Here is a 19298-nt window from a genome sequence, read left to right as displayed (position 1 = left end):
ATTGCCATTGGTTTTAGGGCCATACCTTGCGACGACCAGGAGCTCTGCTTGCTCGGACTGTAGAAATGCGGTCAGCCTCAAGCATTGTGGAAAGTGGACCTGGTCGATGATCCGACTTACTTGCAGATGCGCTGACGTGGAGGAACTTCACTTCAGGAAGACGGAAAGCTAGGCCTGTCAGCAGGAGCCTGGCTTTCATGCTCACCACTGTACATACTCAGCTTGCGGTGACACTCTCGGCACACCGCAAAAGACGAGTCGCCTCGTACAGCAACCACGCCAGGTGCAGGGTAAGCAGCTGAGCACTCTGAACAAGTCGGGACAAAGTTGCTAGCAGCATTCTTAGCACGATCTCAGGCAGGTTGTACTCAAAATTCTTACCTTGGCAACATATCAACTACAGTGCAGCCTTCCAGATCAAGATAGCCAGCTCTAGCAGCGTTGACGTGCATGAGCTCCATTCTGAAGCCGACGGCGAGCACATTGGCGCACTTCTTGCAAGTGACCTGCTGCATCTCAGTGGCTTTACCAGAATAGTTTCGCAGCTTCTGAACATCGGTGATGTCTTTGCAGCGTTCGCACTTGACGCTGATATTCAGCGACGTCAGCTCTAGCAATTCGATACCATGGAGCTCGATGTGAGGGAAGGACAGTAAGACGCCACGTTCTTGGGTGGTAGAGGGTGTGTCGAGTGCCTTGCTTTCGTCTGCTTGATTCTCATCTTGGTCATCATCCTCGCTATCAGAGGCCTCCGAGTAGGTGTCGTCAGCACTTTCGGCACTGTCTTCGCCATCGTTGTGTACCTGCGACCATTCCGGTGGTCGTGGTATTACGTGAAGGTGCGGCTTGTCTGCTGAGCGGGATAATATAGCGTGGTTTAAAGTAGTTGTTGGCTCTGATGAGACCGATACTGCCGGTGTGGCTTCGACAGACGCTGGAGGAGCACTTGGCGGAGTGACGTGGCTGGCAGGTTTGGCCTCCTTTACAGCCATGTCTGCGATATGCTGAGCCACATGGTTGGCAAGTTGTGTCAGCGTTCGCTCCCTCATTGACTGCGGCAGTTGTTCGAAGGCCTCCTCCACATTCCTCGCCTCTTGTGCATCACTATCAAGCTTGATCGTGGCTGGCTCGAGAGGATATGCTTCTGGCACAAGCAGCCTGAACGATCGCAGAATCTGCAGAGACGACGGCCACTTCGTTCTTCGAGGCGAGTCTAATGGCAGAGTGTATGTACGACCATCCGAGGATGCAGAGAAAGCTTGCAGTCGACCGAAGCGTGCTGCAAGTTGGCGAGTATGTGCACCGCGATTTGACTTGGCTGCAGCACGCTCCTTATCAGTGAAGCTGGGAGGAGACTTTACGACAGGAGCTGGAGCCACTACAGCAGGAACAGCTGGTACTGGTGGTAGCCTGTCTGCTACGACCGCTCCTCGGTTTGGCACAATTTTGATAGTGTCTGCCATCTTCCCGGCCAGAATTGTCTCCAGCTCCCTATCAAGTCTATTCATCAGACCAAGCAGGGTGGCACTAGCATTAGCGGACGTTATCATGTCGAAGCCACGTTCAATATTGAGTTGAAACCCCCGCGGGATATCCTGGTTCGTGATCTTGAGACTTGCCTTGACATCTGGGTAAGCCTTCGGCACGGTTAAGATACATTGCAGCTCCTCGATCTCGTACGGGAAGTCAGGATCCGACGGCTTCAAGCCGAGTTCTAGAATGCTGCTATCATTCTTTTCAGAGGAACTTGGTCGGAATCGCCTTCGGACCTGCCCAATCTGGAAGGCACGCGGATCTTCTTGTTGAGCCTGGGGGGTAGGTCTTAGGACGACATTAGACCGCCTCACAGGAACAGTACTCGGAATTCTTGACTGTGAGTCAGCCTGCAAGGCGGGCTGTACATTATGGACGTTGCTGGCGACCTTCCCAGTGGGCTCAGGCGCGGTGGATGTTGTCTCGGCGGTGCCCTTAAACTCTGACGGATGCAAGAAGCGGCATTCTTCACCTGCCCTACAGCCTGGTAGTGTTCAAACGTGTCAACAATGCTACGCTACGCTGTCGCCTGTAGTGAGACGAAAGTGACAGTATGAAAGATGGCGGAGACGGTGGTATAGAGGTGGCAAGACATCAACCTACCATTCTTGGTATTGAAGAAGCGACACACTTGCTGCTTCTTGCCCTGGCCTTGCTGCTTCGCTTCAGGAGCGCCGGCGCCCATGGTTACGTTGGCGCCAGTAGAACACAGGTGCTAGTCGTGACTGGTCGTAGGGTCGTACTGGTCTCGCATGCCAGCCTTTCGTATCGTACCGGCCGTCGCCACTGTAATGGTGTATCGTCTCGTGCCTTCCCGAAAGGATATCGCAAATAGGACAGACGTCATACCACGAGGCAAAAGTGGCGCAGCGTCTGTGAATAGCACGCGATGTGGCGTCCGGGGAGTTCCGCACAAACAGTCGCCTCGGCGCCAGCGGCCACATTACGCAGCATTGCGACTCTAGGCCCTTGACTTAACCATTTTCACATACCAGCATTCGGTGGTATTGTGGGATCTACGTCACATGTCAAGGTTCCCACGACCGACAAAACAGACGAGCGTATTGCAAATGCAAATCTCCTTCCGAAAGTGCCCGATCACGACATTCTAGCGTCCTTCGAAAACTTCCTTTCGTCTGGTGGAGAACGTGGAGAACGAAGGTGGGAATCAAAGCTTGCAACGCCAAACTCTCCTCGTCCTACAGGAAAGCCTCGCCGTGTATTGGCCGAACAGGGAACTGGACGGTCCCGTGGCGCTGTCACATGTACACAAGATCACGAGCAGGAAACGCGTGATTAGCCATGTAGTCGCGCGGAGGGAGCGACGAGGCGACGAGGTGGAGATGGGTTTCGTGTGAGCACATTCAGCCTATAGCTGGCGCGACACTACTCCTCATACCAAGGCCACAATAATCCCGACCGCGTAAGCAGTAGTAATTCGTTGGACACAATGTCAGAACCAAGCAAAGCTCAAGCTCGACAGTCCAGATGATCATACGAAAACATGTGCATCAGAGCCGCATAGCTCTCACTCACACCGGACCCAGGCTGGCGAATAAAGCTCTAACGGTTAAGGTAGTTGTATGCATACTACCCAGCTCCTGCATGAGCTCGGCTTGCAGCACGCATGCTACATACAGCTGCAGCTGACGAATCTGGGTCCGTAGATCACTGCTGCGGCGTATGACTCGAAAGTAGCGGTCTGAGGTGTCGTTGCGCTGTTGATCTCTGGCCAACGACTCAACAAGACGAAGATCGATGGAGATGAAGAGTCTAGAAGCCATGTAGATGTTTGAGAATGCGACGCCCGTCTTTCAACAAGACGTCTTGTGAGTACCATTACGCGACTACCATCTACTCTGCCAGCTCGCTCATCCCTGTGAGCACTTGCATAATCATCCCACGCCACCACCTCAACCACCCTCCTCTCTGCCACTTCTCCTCGAGTAGCAGCTGGTAGCTAAAAGTACATGCGTATATTCAATGTAGTAATACAGTGCCGCCGGACCAGCCGAGCAGCAAACAAGTCGTCGTTCTCTAGACGCTCCTTGCGCTCGGTTGGGCGCCCTCGCTCGTGTCGTCGGTCGTGATGTGACTGATCTCTGTCAATTGCCTATGCTGGTATCATAAAATTCAATTTTGCCCCTTCCCGATAGTAATGCCCGTGATCATTAGGCTATGGTGTCCTTTCGACACCGCCGGATTACGCAGCCGTCGTCCGTGAGGACAGTCCGTCCTCGATGCATGTGATATTCATGCGTGTCGCTTGAACGCAGTAAAGAAGTGATCATTGTAGTGGGCCGATTGCGACGCCCGTGGATGTCTTCCCTCACCAGCCTTTGGCGTGGTACTCCTGGAGACCAGCGTGGAAGTATTCGTTGGTGAAGTTCTTGGTGTGCTCGCCTTGCGACATCGCCACCGCCTCGGGTTGTTGCCTGAGTTTGGTCATGTCTTGGGCTGTGTGTCGTCGTTGAAGCGCAGCCAGATTGCCAGTACTCCTGTGTTGTCGTTCCCAGAGTAGGTTCTTTCGTAGAGACTCGGTGAGCTCAGTGGACAACATGTTCCTGCGGGTAGTTCGTGGCGACAGCGCAAGCTGTTGTGGATGAGTGTTGGAGGTCGTCATGATTATTGGTTGTGTGCGATCATTCTGGGTTTGAGGAGGTCCTTGTCCCGGTAGCATCAGGTGCCCATTTGGTTCCGGTGAGGTGGCAACAGAAGGTCCATTCGGTGTAGATGTGCGTGATCGGCGCAACGCTGGTGTGGATCTCGAGGCGGCGTTCTGCAGCGCTTTTGCACGATCTGGCTCGGTCATGAGAGTAGTGAGCATAGATCGTCGCGATGTCAGGTTCGGCCGCGAGTCCACGCGATGGAAGACCAGTTCCTTTTCATTCACTGAAGACGGACCACTCTGGTCATCCGAGTCTTCCCAATCGGAGGAGTCGTCGTCATCATCGATCGCGCTCTCGCTGACTTCGTCGTCTTCATCGTCAGACTCGAACACCGGACTGTGCTCGGCAGCTCTGCCAATGGCCACCTCTTCTTTGAATGTCGTCTGCTTCTTGCTGCCCGCACTGCCATCGCTACCATCGGGTCGTCGTAAGCTCTCAGACAGCGAGCTTCTGTATCGAGTCTCGAGTGAGCTTTCATCCTCTCCAGATGATGTGCCGATCGTGAACATTGGACCTTTCTTCTTCTTAGGCACTTCGGAATGTCGGTAGGACGGTGAGTTCTTGAGGATGGGAGTGGGTTGCACATGAACAGGAAGATGCGTCTGCGATCGATAGGATGAGGGTGCTCCGCCAGGTACGAAACCACGGACGATGCTGTGTGTGCTCATTTCAGTGTTTGAGCTGCTTTCTGAGCCGACGATCTGCATCTCGGTAGAGCTGCTGGCGTTCGAGTCCACGGTCGAAGTGGACGATTCAATGGTAAGCTGCGACTCCTCAATCTTTGGTAGAGGCGGTTCACTCTTCTCGCAGCGGGGACGTGAAGCTATTATTGTTGGTTGTGGTGGTGGAGCCTTCTGGGCCGCGTGCGCAGCTAGTGGGGCACTTGGTTTCGATGCGGGTTTGGCAATAGGCAAATCGATCGGTGATAGCTGTCTCGCCTCTTTTATCGAGAGAACAATCTTCTCCAGGTCGACGGGTGTGATATGCTTTTCGCGGCCTCTGCTGGTGCTGCATGCCGAGTCGTTCCTCCTCAAATCTGGTCGAGCGGTTGGTATGCATGTGGCGGGTGCTGATGACGTTTCCGCGTCTTCCAGTTCGTCGGACATAGCGCTGTCGAGACTGCTGGAGAGCGCTGGCATTGGAATGCTCGTCGCGGCTGCTTTCGTCGGCTTGAATGAGCATCGTGTCGATCGGGCTTGCACTTCTGGAGCGCAACAAAAGGTCTCGCGGTTCCATAATCGCCAACTCAAGTTCTCTAACCGCTTGCCATGTTCCATTGCGTGAGATGTCTTCGAGAATAGCGACCACTGTTGAACGTGCCATGTCAGCAGCTGGTAAGTTATCTCGTCAGTAAAGCGATGGGGAACGAACCATGCCGAACAGATTCTCAACGGAGCCAGTGTCGATTGTTTGCAGCGCTGGCACTTCCACCCGCAGTAACGAGTGTTCAGGTCTGAAAGGCATGGTATATGGTGGTGTCCTGCGCGCGCGAGAGGCGAGCAACAGTGGTGGTTAAAGAGCCAGCAGATGGCAAGGCGCGCGTGGCTCTCACAGTAGTTTTGCCGTTTGCATGTGCGTCAGGTGGGCGCTGGCGGTACCTATTCCTTTGTACTGGCTGCGATCGGTAGCGCCGGGCTTGCGGCTAAACAAAAACACAATCGTGAATAGTTTGTCGATTGAGTGATGTTGGTGTCACCCAGTGTCTCGTCGTAATACAGTGGTGTCTCGTTGTTTGTGAATTAGCAGCGGTAGGGTAAAGTGATTCCGGATGAATCTTGCTATGTTGCGGTGGGGATACAGGCCGTGTATACTACTCCTCGGCTGACCGACAGTGTACATAAAAACGCCGACTACGTTACGGTCTGACATGCACCGCGCATTACTCCGGTCCAAGAAAGCTTCGTGGATCCGCCGCCCGCGACATGGCTCCGTGGCTCCACTACTGCAGGGATAGAGTCCACAACACCCGCGAAAGCACGGGAGGCGGCATTACAATTCACATCACGACAACACGGGGGGGGGGTGGCCAAGCACGAAAATTCACGACCAACGATCAGAGTCAGCATCACCGATAGACCTTCCATTCGTCGCGCACTAGCGACCTATTCAAACACTTTCCGTGATCCCCAGCTGTAGCGCGTGTCTAAACCGTGCCACCCCCGTTTGGCCAAAAACAATCGTCAACGCTTGAGCGCCATCCGACGGGCTATCGGATCGGTACATGAGATCGGTAAGTCAGGTACGACAAGCCTCGGCTGGACAGAAAATAACAAACGACGACGATTCCATTGCAACACAGCATCTTCGTTCCCAACAGCAAAGCGTGAAGAGGTCGAGGTGGTCACTACGCACCTGTCTGCGCCGTCAATCAAAGCGCGCTTCAAGGACTGCAATACCGACTCTAGTCAGAGGCCTTATTTTCCAGAAGGCTCGGCTGCATTAGCTTCATCTCACAGAGAGCGCCGCCAAGGTCGTCGACCAGAAGGCGGTCACAAATGATCGCAACCAAACAATCTCGCATGTAGGTCACTGACTTGAAGGAGACTGATAGCGTCGGGTCGGTCGTCGCAGAGCTGCGCAGAGTGTAACGTTGGTGTTCGCCGTCAGCGTGGTGCAGTACCAATACATTGACGTATTGCTCCGCCGGCATCAGCTGAACGGAGTCTGCAAACGCTGGTCAGAGTAGTCATTTGCTCTCCAATCCTTCTCGCAACTGGGCTGCAGTAAGCGTGGGTGGATGCATCGGGTGCCAGGAAGAGCTTGTCAGTACAAAGATACGTCTTCTGCATGGCCGGACGGCACCGGAGCGCCACCGGACGGTCATTGATACGGCTCCTTCCCGGTGCTTCTGGAGAAGTGCGCAGGTGACTGTGGCTGAGGTAGGGCCATGATAAAGTTCGAGAACTTCTCTCCTGTTTCGGTCTTGACTCGAGACGAGGTTGCGAGTCGAGATACTTTCATGGAATTTTATATCCCGCGCACGGATGAGAGGTGACTTGTCCTTTCACAACAAACCGGTCCTCCGCCGAGCAAAATTGTCGCTAACATCACGCGCATTCGCAGTCGAAGATAGGGATGCGACGGGTTGCTGAAGGAGTACCAGGCCTAGCCACCTGCTGCATTGGGAAGGCCTCATGGCGGACTGATAGGCCACACAGGCGCTGGCACATGGCACGCGAAAAGCCCACGCTTTCGCATTGGCGGACTTCACGCAGGAACAGAACTGCTATGTGGCCAACGAACAGCGCATAAGACATGTCTCTGATCTCATGATTACATTGCTGTGCAAGGCCGCGCAATCATCACACAAAGGACGAGTCGCGCGCAACGCTTTAGATTTGGTTCGTCTGTTGTATGGAAAATGTCAATTCTCGCCAACGTGTGACACAAGATCAGAGGGGCGCAGTCGCTTCGCCAATTGTTGGAGAAACATGGAGAAGTGGCTTCTCAGCTCTCGTGGTTTTCGTCCCTCAGCGCAAGGAGCGGTGGCAGATGACTTGACCAGTGCCAGCGCATCGATCATACGTCCACTTTCTTGCAGCACAGCGTCGCTAATCTTGTACAGGTACAGTATCGCCGACTGCTGCCTGAGGTGCAATAGCGCCGGACAGGCATGACTCAAATGAAGTCCAGGCCATGACTCTTGCGACGTCGTTGTCATGCGGCCTTGTTGATCAGCACTAATAACGATTTTATGGCCATCCTGGCAAGGCAAATCTCACTCCTACATTTCTCCAACACTCTCGGAGAATATTGTCCGAAAATGGTCACGACTTCATCTCCTTGCCGCCATAGTAATTACACGATGACATAGATCAATCTATAGGCGCTTGCAGTCCTCGTGCTATAGAGTGCTCCTATGCACGAAAACCAAGATACAGAGGAAGTCTCCTTTATTGGAATATCAATAATAGCCAGTTTCAATCCAGACCAGATTTGCATTGCAGCTGATCATCCAAACCAAACTTTTCGACTCGAGTCACGCGCATATCGTCACGGTTCGAAACAGCAGCGATCGTCTTTTTCTCCCTCCACTCCGCACCCGTCGCTATGTTCCCCACGCGTCACCAGCCGTGACACCACATCCCGCTCCCTGCATTCCTGCAAGCGAAGCTGCAACCTTTTCCACAAGGCGGGAGTTGGAAACGCCTTCCGTCCCTTCCCCGGATGTCTGTGTCCCACCCTAGGCCGCTCATCATCTCGTTTCCCGAGAATGTGTTTCTTTGTTGAGCAGATGCCGTAGCCGAGCCTCTAAGATCAGGTCTGTGGTCGCACGGCATACTGGAGATGGTGGAGAGGGCTCCCACGAGACTGGACAGGCTTCTTGAGAGCGTGGCACCGCTGTCACAACAACAGCTAGAAAGCTGCAGGTCGTGCTTTTTGCAGCGTCCATCCTCGTGACACAAAGTCGCTGAGTGATAGGCGAGAAGCGAGATGTTGGTCACCATGGTCATCTGCCACCACCCCCCGCGCCATCTTTCGGCATCTGTACTAGGGGGAGAAGGCAATCTGGGGGCGCGTGGAAAGGCGCTTCTAGTGTAAACGTCTCTGGTCATGATCCCGACACCGCGGTCCTGGTCGTCGCTTTTACGGAGGAGGTCAGAAATGTTCCGGTTTAGCCTGAATACCGAAGTCGTGGGAGAGTCGGTTTCGGTCTGCGAACAGCCTACCGCGGTTGTCTTGGATTGTTTACTGGTCTTGACGGAACATGCAGGTTGGCGCAAATTGGATTTTTTCAGAGTGCCACTGCAGGTGTGTAATAAGTCTGCATGACGATGTCGAAACCGGTTGATGGGAGCGTCGTATATCGGGTGCGATACATCCACAGCGTTGTGCGACAATGTCAACCACGGTCCGGCTTCGAAACTACAGACGTAAGGGCTTCTGAATCGCGATCACATCTGCTGTAGGGACAGCCAGTAGGGTGAATCCGCGGCTCCATATTCTATCAACACAGCATGTACACATATCCATCACACCGGCAAATATCCCCACGCCAACGAGAACGGGGAGATCTCCTCGGCCAGCCGATGCAAGACGTGGGAGAAAACAAGTCCTCCTTCTCGAGACAGTACCTCAGTAGCCGACGAAGCCGCTGTCCGCGCCCGGCACTTTTCTCATCACGCCCACCGCCTCAAACAAACAAGAACCTGGCGCCTGCAGTCACAAACACTGTTGTAAAGCTATTTCCACAACCGTTGTCGTCGGCCCGGGTGGGTAGATGCAGCGGGGGTGGGAGCCGTCGCGGAGAGAGTTCAAGACATGCAAGTCTTCTGCACTACATGAGACACGTTTCTCGATCGATAGAGATTCCGCGGTGCCTACTCGTCAACGCGATGATATCTCGTTATGCAGTCTGGATGTGATGGGTGAGAAGCCACAGCCTCAACCACTCCTGAGGATCGAGCAGCTGTGGTAAGCGCTGTAAGCAACTATGCTACCTCTAGGTCCAGATGGTGAGGGCACTGCATAAAAAGCTGTAGAGTAAGCACAACGCACACAAGAAGATCCTCAACGATCGAAGAGAGGATGAGGTCGACGATCACGTCGTGCAGTAGCTGTGCCATACCATCAGACATGTTCCTGCGTAAAGCTGCGACGAGTACGAAGTGCAACGAAGAATTGACTTTCGGAGACTTCGCGTTGAGATAGGCAGCATGATGTTGGCTCGGAGTACCACCACACGTCTTATTGCTCTTGACACCTATGCCGCCTATAGCTGACAACGATATCGTCATACCCACCATCCCGCTCCAACACCCACGAGATCTGTTCCATCCAAGCCAGCGACCTACCCTACCACCTCCTCCCAAAAACATCATGCTCCACCCCCCTCCCACCTCTCTGCCCACCCTGACTCCCCATAACCCTCCCCATACCCTGAACATCCAACCTCCCACTCTCCACCGCCTCCCGCCCCCCTGCCTTCAATACCCCACTATCCCCACCAAACTTCTCCCACATAGCACGATCCTGCTCATCATGCTCAGCAGAACTATGTTGCGCATCGTGCTTGAACAAGCCCAGAATCTCTTGCATCGAGAGTTTATTCACCGTATTGCCGGCGCCCTCGATAGCGGCTTTGGCCAATTCACGTTTCCGGTCTTGGAGCGCAATGATGCGTTCTTCCACGCTTTGAGCGACGGTCAAGCGGTAGACTTTGACGTCGACGGTTTGGTTGAGGCGGTGGACGCGGTCGATGGCTTGTTCTTCAACGAACGGGTTCCAGAAGGGTTCGACGATTATTACTCGGCTTGCTGCTGTTAGGTTCAGACCGAGACTTCCGCATTTAAGCGAACAGAGTAGGACGCGGGTCTTTCTGTCGTTTCGGAGGGAATGGAGCGAGGCTTCGCGCGCGTCGTTACGCATGCTGCCATCGTACCGGACGTGGCGTAGGCCGGCGGAGCGGAGGTGTGGTTCGATAAGGTCAAGCATAGTGGTGAATTGGGAGAAGACAATGACTTTGTGGTCTGGGCACTCGATGTGCAGTATACGAAGCAGACGGCGAATCTTGGTCGATGGTGGTTGGGCGTTGCCAGAGGTGCTGCTGCCGGAGTAACGTGAGATACCTGGAGGTGAGTCGTCGGAGTCGTTGTCGCTGTCGTCCGTGCTATCGTCATTGTCATCGTCCTCATCTTTGACCACAGGGCGGCGCCTAGTACGTGCGCGAGGCGGAGAGTCGTCTTCATCCTCGTCTTCGTCGGCACTACGATCGGAGTCGATGGAGTTCAGCGTCTCGCCACCACCATCAGCATCCTCGTCGTCCGTTCCACCGGCCTTACCAAGCTCGATATGCCTCTCGGCCCCCTCACCAATCCATTCTCCTTCATCCTCATCGCCACCTTGAGCCGGGCGCCGATGTTGAACTCGAACCGCGCCCTTCTTCTTCTTGGGTTTCGTCTTCTTACTCTTCTTCAGCATAAGGATATCAGCCGTACAATCTCCACAACGCACACTCCCATTCTTAGCTTCAGCACCACCCAACTTGACTTGACAGACGTCGCACTTCTTGGTCTCGACACTAACGCCACCCATCAGTCGTGTAAGATCGTCCATTTCATCCTCGCCGTGACTAGCAGGCTTGCTGCCCATGAGACTCATACTATCCTTATCCTTGTTGGCGGCCATCTCGATCAGGTGAATGTGGTTACACGCCTGCCTCAGCCTCAACAGCAGCACAAGAGCGCCGATATAGTCTGTGTTCTTGCCATTCTTCATCATCTCCTGCAGTCTCAGATCGGCTCGACTCTGTAGCCTGTCGTAAAACTCACGCTCAGTGGCATCGAACTCGCACTCAACATTGACCACCTCACGTTTCACGATCTGCATCCCACCTTTTTTCTCATCTTGCGTGCCACCTTCAGCAGGCTTGCCACCGAAATTGAGAGCACCAGACTGTTTGAGGATATCCTTAGTCCTGCGCTTCATAATCGCGCGCAAGAAGATCTGTAAACGCCTCATCGCCAGACCACCACGACCATTCTTCATAGGCTGTGTGATGTCTGCCTTCCATTTAGAGAGCTCGGAGTAAGGTTTGATCCTCAGGAACCTGATCAGACTCTGCAGCTCGTCGAGATTGTTCTGCATAGGCGTGCCGCTCAAACACCATCGGTACCAGCTCGGTAGCGCATAGCAGGCCTGGGTCGACTTGGCGTTGCGATTCTTGATGCTGTGGGCTTCGTCGAGCACGACGCGGTACCAATGCACGCCGAAACAGCCTATACGTGCGCCGCCTTCGACATTCATTGAGGAGCCGGCATGCTCGGACGTCAAGGTTTGGTAAGTGGTGATCACGACGTCGTACTTCTTCAGCTCGACGGCGGATTTCGTGCGGTTGGCGCCATGGTGCACCAGTACGCGCAGAGCGTGCGACTTGGAAACCTTTGTTTTGATTTCATCCTCCCACTGCTTGATGAGCGCGAGTGGTGCCACGACAAGTGTAGATTTGCTGACGTCCTTGCCAGGTAGCTTCTGCTTGGGATGCTCAGGCTTAGCATCCGGTGGTGGCCTCGAGTTGGTCAAGATCAGAGCCACAGACTGGACCGTCTTTCCCAAGCCCATGTCATCTGCCAAGATACCTCCATGAGGCAGCACGCCCTTGACTTTGCCCTTGCCAATCTCCTTGTCAATCATCCACGATACACCTTCCACCTGATGCGGTAGAAGCTTGACCGCGAGACCCTCAACTGTGCCGTCCTCCTCTTCTTCCTCCTCAGCATCTTCAGCCGACTCTGGAGCAGCTTTGTCCTCGACTTTCAATGCTGCAAGCTTGTCCGCCAGGCCCTTAGCCTCCTTCTTCTTGCCCTCATCAAGCGCCTTCTTAGCGCGCTTTCTGAGTCGCGTCCTCGACTTGTCTTCATTATCGTCAAAAGCACCTTCGAGTAAGTTCTTGATGTTGTCGTTTGCGGCATTCGAGTCGACGTACATGTAAGGGTCTGGTTCGCCGAATCTTTGGCCATCCCTGATGGCTGCGTCAGGGTCGAACTCTTCCTCGTCGTCGTTCCTCGTCAGGTCGACGATAGGCTTGGGTGGTGGAGGTGGTCTGTATGGTGCGGCATATCCGGATCCTGATCCTGCCGAGGAGAATGTCGGCTGTTGTGGTTGGTATTGTGTTCGCTGGGGTACGTTTAAAGGCTGCCAGACGGGCGTTGGCCGCACGTTCGATGGAGGAGGTGGCGGACGCGAAGATGCTGGTGCTTGGCCAGGGAGGTAGAAGGTGCTCTGGGACGGTGGCTGAGGCATAGCCTGCTGTGCGGCAGATGACAGATACTGACTGTGCAGTTGTGGTCGATACAGCGGCTTCTTGGGTATGAACAGATTCGACGTGGGTGACTGCTTCTTAAGCGGGTTCCTCAAAGGACTTGCTTCACCGAACTTCGCCTGCGGTTCGAGAGGTTTGAGGACGCTGAAGTCGACCTCGTCGCTGGTATTGCTTTTGGTCGAGGGGGACTGCATCTTTGCGGTGATGTTGGCTAAAGGTAGCCTCTTGGTTGGCGATGTAATTTGTGACTCTCTCTCCTTCACCATGATTGTGCCTTTGCTGTCCCAATCCCAATCAATTGCTCTGCCTGTGTCCCGGAGCTCGCTGTGGGTTGCGAAACTTGGTTTGTGGGGCGACGACAGAGTGTTGATGGGCTGGAATGCCTTTCCGCGTTGAGGCGACTCTTGAGGTGCCGTGTTGGCGATCAGGAGTGTGTGTCAAATCGTGCTGGACGGTTGGCGTACAAATAATTCATGTGCTCGATCCACGACGCCCAAAGATTCACTTGTCACGTGTCGATCAAAACATGACAGTTTGGCGGAGCAACGTGGTGGACGCTAAGCCCGATCCGCTACGAATCCTCCAGCTGAGGCGACATCATGCAAATGCGCGTCTAGATTATTATACGTGTGTACGTCTGTGGTGCCATGGCACCGATCGATCGTGTAAATTCTATTGTGCGACATCGGCGGAAGTTGGCGGATCGTGAGAGTCGATAGCGATACCAGCCACGATCCCGCCATTCATTCGGCATGAGCTTGACCCGCTGGACAAGTCCATATACCACTTCTACGGGAAGCGGCAGCACGAGCGAGTTCAGATATGGTCCGCTGAAGAGCTCTAAAACAGGCATCCGCCTCGCTCAAATCCTACCAGGCATCGGCAACAAGGGTCTGGCCATAAATCTCATCGACAGCTTCGTTACCGGTCCTAATAAGACCCCATACAATGCCCTGTCCTATACGTGGGGTGACGGAGCTCGCAACAAGAGTATCGCCTGCAATGGCAAACGTCTAGCTGTTACTCAGGCTCTGCTCGAAGCCTTACATCGCTTCCGCGACCCCACGCGTACCTTGACACTCTGGATTGACCAGATATGTATTTGTCAGGAGCGAGTCAAAGAGCGCAATCAACAAGTCTCCATTATGGGTGATATCTTCAAAGCCGCACGTAAAGTTATCGTCTGGCTTGGTGAGGACTACGACGACAGTAAAGCTGGTATGCAGCTAGCTGGACATCTACGAAGTATTGGACGACGTTCCGAGAGCGCTGGACTCGGCCCTGAACACATCGATCTATATGGCCTGCCCAAAAGAGGTCACAAGAAGTGGAAAGCCTTGTCGGGTATCCTTCGCAGACCCTGGTTCTGGAGATCATGGGTTGTCCAGGAAGTGGTTCTGAACCCGCAGGTAGAACTAGTGCTGGGTGCTAATATGCTTACTTGGGATGAGCTTGAAAGCATCGTTGCCCTGCTCGAAGGACCGCTCCCAAGAGCATGGCAAATCGACCAAGCCATATCCTTCTCCGAGCTACCTTTCTCGCGAATCAATCGTATCAGGTTGCGACACCGTCAGCAGCTTGGTACTACAGCTGGTGCACCACGTGACTCGCTGGAGGGAAGTCTCGGAAGTGTAGTACTGGTCGACGAGCCTGAATCTATGATTGATGGGTCCCACGCCAACGATCCTGAGCTCCTTGATCTGCTTCTGGTATCCCGCGAGCTTGGCGCATCGGATCCCAGAGACAAAGTCTACGCATTACTTGGGCTAGGCCGGCACGATATCACTCCTGACTACGAGGCCTCACCTGAAGATATCTACATCGAGTTCGCACAACACCAAATTGGTGCCGTGACCAATCTTCTGTCGGAAGCTGAAGCCAATGACGAAGAGCTGGATGTCAACCGAACAGAAGTCCGCAGAGCAATGGTCATGCTTTCCTGCGCTGGTCGACAGAACCAGAAGCGCAAGCTACCCAGTTGGGTACCAGATTGGACTACGAATCTGGCTTCGCGCCCACTGATCTTTGGACTCGGTGGAAACTATCGTGCGGGCGGTAGTACGTTAGGAATGGTTGACTACGACTGGGAACGAGGTCTCCAGCTTGGTGGTATCCTCCTTGACACCGTTCAAACAGTCGGAGAAACCCTGCTGCAGCTCGATAGCGACCTCGACCCTCACGAGATGATAACGCAATGGTGGCGTGAAGCCCAACAGATTGCACTAGAGCGTATTGTCCGCTCACCAGGCAGCACAATCTACACCGATGCCTTCGAAGCCTTACGGAGACGACTCATGCTCTGTAAACACGGCTACTATGTTGGCGAAGGTAGCAATTCCCGCAGAGACAGTCTGCTCGACGACCAAGACAATGGTGAGAATAGCCGCCATAGCGCTACCCAGACTCTCACGCTTGGCCCGACAAGGGGGCGGGTCATGTTTGCATCTTCTACAGGGTTCCTGGGTTTAGTACCGCATGGGACGCAAGAGGGCGATGTAGTCTTTGTGATTAGAGGCGCGGATGTACCGTATGTTCTTCAACATGTCCATGGTGATGCTTATGTTCTGATTGGTGAGGCGTATGTGCAGGGTGTCATGGATGGGGAGGCGTTAGGCATGGGGTTGAAGCAGACGATTGTGCTGCGATGATATTGGTATCGTGACCAATTATGGCATTCGTAACGACTATACATGCCACAGGAATACATGCCGTGGTATTTGTAGCAAAATCTATATACATGATCAAACAGGTCTTGGCGCCGAGTACGCCCCCACGGCTAGACCCCTCCCTAGCGCACTCCATCATGGCCCCCAGATGCAGCCTTCCGGCGCCATCTTCGTAACTTCGCTCAAGTGTTGCCGCCTGTGCGGCTGGTCTACTGTACGTTTCCAGCCCTTCTCATCGTGGCGTGACCGGGCGAAGCGAGTTCACCGGTCGAGAAAGCAAGATGTCTCTTTCAACATCACAACCTCATGAAGCCTCATTCGCTCAAATGCACTGTGGATTGCGATCTGGGAAACAGCAACAATGTCTTCTTCGGGATCTGATGATAGTAGGAGGTCGAGGATACGACCCAGCAGGCGCAAAGTCAATAACAATGATTTCGAGCGTGTCCGCATAGGAACGCCGCCACCGAGGCCGAAACCGAAGAAGCCTCCGCAGGCGGTAATAGACGACTACTGGTCCAGCTTCGACTCCAAGCATCCGGGCAAGATATCTACAGTGCTACCGAACAACTACCATGCCAAAAAGCTCGCCCAGCGTCCAGATGCCGACGAAGGAAGCCATAACGCCGTCGCTAGCTACGAAGAAGCGGCGCAGATCTGTCGACAGAAAGTCGACAAGATCGTTGGCGAGTGTAGGCGTGTGAATCAGAAGTACCGTGATCCGCATTTCGACATCGAGCATGATTTCTTCGTCAATGGCTATCAGGAATGTCTCCGTGGCCTCATGGAGAAGAAGAATGATCCCAAGCTTTCGCCGAAGAGCGTCAAACGAGTCGGTGCGATCTTCGAGAAGCCAAAATTCTTCATCAAAGGTGCCACGGCAAACGATGTCCGACAAGGCCGCAATGGCGATTGCTGGCTCATGTCCGCTCTGGGAACCATAACCAACTCCCCCGGCCTGATCGAGAAGATCTGCGTGGCTCGTGATGAGGTAGTCGGGGTCTATGGGTTCGTGTTCTGCAGAGACGGGGCATGGATTTCGGAGGTGGTGGATGATAAGTTGTACTTGATGAACGAGGATTTCCATGATCGCAAGGACAGGGATGATCCCGACGGCGGGATGAAGCATTGGAGTCAGGTGCAGGAGAGGCGGGACGTGGAAAGGGAGTATAGGAGGAGGTGGCAGACGGGGAGCAAGGCGCTTTATTTTGCCCAGTGTAGTGATGCTAATGAGACTTGGTTGCCGCTGTTGGAGAAGTGGTAGGTTAGAGCTGCTTTTAGAGATGTTGATTGTGCTAATGGTCCGATTCAATAGTTTCGCTAAAGCCCATGGGGATTATCTCGCGGTCGAAGGAGGCTTCGTGGGCGAGGCGATTGAGGATCTTACTGGTGGCGTTACCAGCGAGCTGCATGGTACGGATATTTTGGACCGTGATGCTTTCTGGACGAATGAGTTGCTTCAGGTCAACAAGCAGTTCCTCTTTGGCTGTGGTCAGAGCCGTGGCTTCGACGAGGACAGATCTGGTATTCAGCATAGACATGCTTACTCGATCATGGAAGCCAGAGAAGTTGATGGGCTGAAGTTGGTGAAGTTGAGGAATCCTTGGGTAAGGACAACATCTCGTTCGTGCCGGAACGGTAACTGGACTAATATCTTGCAATGTAGGGTAATACTGAATGGACTGGAGCCTGGGCGGATGGCAGCGAAGAATGGACTGGCGAGTGGTTAGACAAACTAAATCACAAATTCGGCAACGACGGTCTGTTCTGGATTCTCTTCGATGATCTTTTGGATGTGTACCAGCACTTCGACCGCACGAGGCTTTTCGATGACAGCTGGAAAATCACCCAACAATGGATTAGCTTGCAAGTTCCATGGTCGATAGATTACCACGACACCAGCTTCCTCGTCACTGTGTCACAACCAGGCGACGTAGTCATTGTTCTAAGCCAACTGGATGACAGATACTTTCGTGGCCTCGAAGGGACTTACAACTTCACCCTCCACTTTCGCGTGCACAAAGAAGGTGAGGCGGATTACCTGGTCCGCAGTCCAAGCTCGTACAACATGCGGAGATCGATCAGCACGGAAGTCTTTCTCGAGCCCGGATCGTATACAATCATGATCAAGATTGTGGCCACGCATAACCAGTACAAGATCTCAACAGAGGACGTTGTTAGGCTGGCCACGAAAGTGAACAGGAGGGAGAAACTTCTTGCAGTTGGATTGAGCCGCGATCTTGCTTATGGAAAAGCACAGGTACGGGAGCACGACGAGAGGGTCAAGGAGCATCACAAACACGAGAGGAGAGCGAAGCGGAAAGAGCAGGCCAAGGCTGCTAAAGCATTTCAACAACATCGATGGTCGAAGGATAAGATTTGGAATAGCAAGCAGCGAGAACGATTCGATGCGAAGAGGCGTAGCATGTATCCTGCTGAGCCCGCACGTATGAGCGGAGATCCTGCTCCTGGTCTACTGACTCTCCCTGTCATGGAGATTGTGCCAGCGAAAGAGGTTGCACCAGCCATCGCAGTAGAAGACACTGGTGAACCGAACACTGCTGATATGGAGCATGTTGGTGACGGTGCTCCTGCGGATCTCCATCAGAGAATCGTGGGAGACTTGCCTGCCGAGGATGCAGAGGTAGTTGCGAAGGCAGAGAACGGCCTAGATCCTACCTCTGCAGAGACAGGCACAGACGCTGCGAACGTGGGACCCGGGATATCAAGCGATGAAGCAGCCGAGCTCTCTCCTGAAGACGTAGACAGACATCCAGCATCACGTCGACAACGCACAATCAAGACTGCGCAAACCTTCGCTTCTGACTCCACCATACCGAGTCAAGAAGAGCAAGACAATGCTGAAACTCTCAATTCGCGGGACACCCAGACTTTCGCCTCTGACACAACCAACAAGCCTGCCAAAAAGTCCAAGAAGAAGTCAAGATCGCCTCGCGCAAGCTTCCAGCCACCGTCACGACAGAACACGAATCAGTCTGATAACCCAGATTACGACCGCTACGACGATCCCGCCCAGTTCTCCCGCGGCCCAACCCGCCAAACCACTTTCGCCACGATAAACACAGCAGGCGGCGCATACAGCGCCAACGGTCCACAAGACCAAGTAGTCGAAGCCGATCTGAGCTGGGACTCCGACCTCGACGCACCATCGGACAGCGACGCGGATGAAGCTATCCGCGGAAACCCCTTCGTACCGCCCCGACCCCCTCCGCCACCGCCACCGCCTGGTAACGCGGATCCTCTGGCCGGATTCGATCTTGGTGGTGACGGGAAGGCGGAGGATTCACAGTTCGCGACTGAGCCGTGGAACGCCGTTGTGGTTGTTGGGTTGAGGGTTTATGCTAAGGTTGATAATGAGGTTGGGGTTGAGGTGAGATGGCCTGGGAGGCGGGTGAAGGGGCGAGAAGGCGAGGGTAATGCTAAAGCTGAAGGGTTGGGGGGCGAAGAGGGTGTCGGCAGTGAGCAGAAAGATGAGCAGGAGGTGAAACTCTCCAAGAGCGCAGAGCACGACATCAGGTCCGAAGGCGGCGTGGTCGGCGATGGCGATGTTGATGCTTCTGGAAGATCACCCAGTCCATGTTAGTCTGTGTTCTTTCATGCAAAGCCGTCTGAGGCGGCAGCTTGCGGAGCGGTTGAGCCACTGAACAT

The 19298-nt window shown here is 53.9% G+C and overlaps 5 protein-coding genes across 5 annotated transcripts; 2 read left to right on the top strand and 3 right to left on the bottom strand.

The window, feature by feature from the left end:
- Positions 1-377: 377 nt before the first annotated feature.
- LTS14_004909 (uncharacterized protein) lies at positions 378-2218 on the bottom strand (the record flags this gene model as incomplete). Its single annotated transcript, XM_064837609.1, has 2 exons — positions 378-2005; positions 2137-2218. 2 exons carry the CDS (start codon positions 2216-2218, stop codon positions 378-380), a joined length of 1710 nt encoding a protein of 569 aa, XP_064694932.1.
- A 1644-nt stretch (positions 2219-3862) lies between these two features.
- LTS14_004908 (uncharacterized protein) lies at positions 3863-5666 on the bottom strand (the record flags this gene model as incomplete). Its single annotated transcript, XM_064837608.1, has 2 exons — positions 3863-5509; positions 5574-5666. The coding sequence occupies 2 exons, from the start codon at positions 5664-5666 to the stop codon at positions 3863-3865; spliced, it is 1740 nt and encodes a 579-aa protein (XP_064694931.1).
- Positions 5667-9634: 3968 nt separating this feature from the next.
- Positions 9635-13157, bottom strand: LTS14_004907 (uncharacterized protein; the record flags this gene model as incomplete). Its single annotated transcript, XM_064837607.1, has 2 exons — positions 9635-9915; positions 10082-13157. 2 exons carry the CDS (start codon positions 13155-13157, stop codon positions 9635-9637), a joined length of 3357 nt encoding a protein of 1118 aa, XP_064694930.1.
- A 558-nt stretch (positions 13158-13715) lies between these two features.
- On the top strand, positions 13716-15611 carry LTS14_004906 (uncharacterized protein; the record flags this gene model as incomplete). The annotated part of the gene is made up of 1 exon (XM_064837606.1): positions 13716-15611. The coding sequence occupies one exon, from the start codon at positions 13716-13718 to the stop codon at positions 15609-15611; it is 1896 nt and encodes a 631-aa protein (XP_064694929.1).
- A 379-nt stretch (positions 15612-15990) lies between these two features.
- On the top strand, positions 15991-19233 carry LTS14_004905 (uncharacterized protein; the record flags this gene model as incomplete). Its single annotated transcript, XM_064837605.1, has 3 exons — positions 15991-16889; positions 16945-17236; positions 17296-19233. The coding sequence occupies 3 exons, from the start codon at positions 15991-15993 to the stop codon at positions 19231-19233; spliced, it is 3129 nt and encodes a 1042-aa protein (XP_064694928.1).
- Positions 19234-19298: the final 65 nt, after the last annotated feature.

This window comes from Recurvomyces mirabilis, assembly GCF_035927965.1.
Source record: "Recurvomyces mirabilis strain CCFEE 5264 chromosome Unknown scaffold_11, whole genome shotgun sequence".
In the NCBI taxonomy this organism is placed as follows: Eukaryota; Fungi; Ascomycota; class Dothideomycetes; order Mycosphaerellales; family Teratosphaeriaceae; genus Recurvomyces; species Recurvomyces mirabilis.
This window is presented reverse-complemented; position numbering and strand designations above follow the sequence as displayed.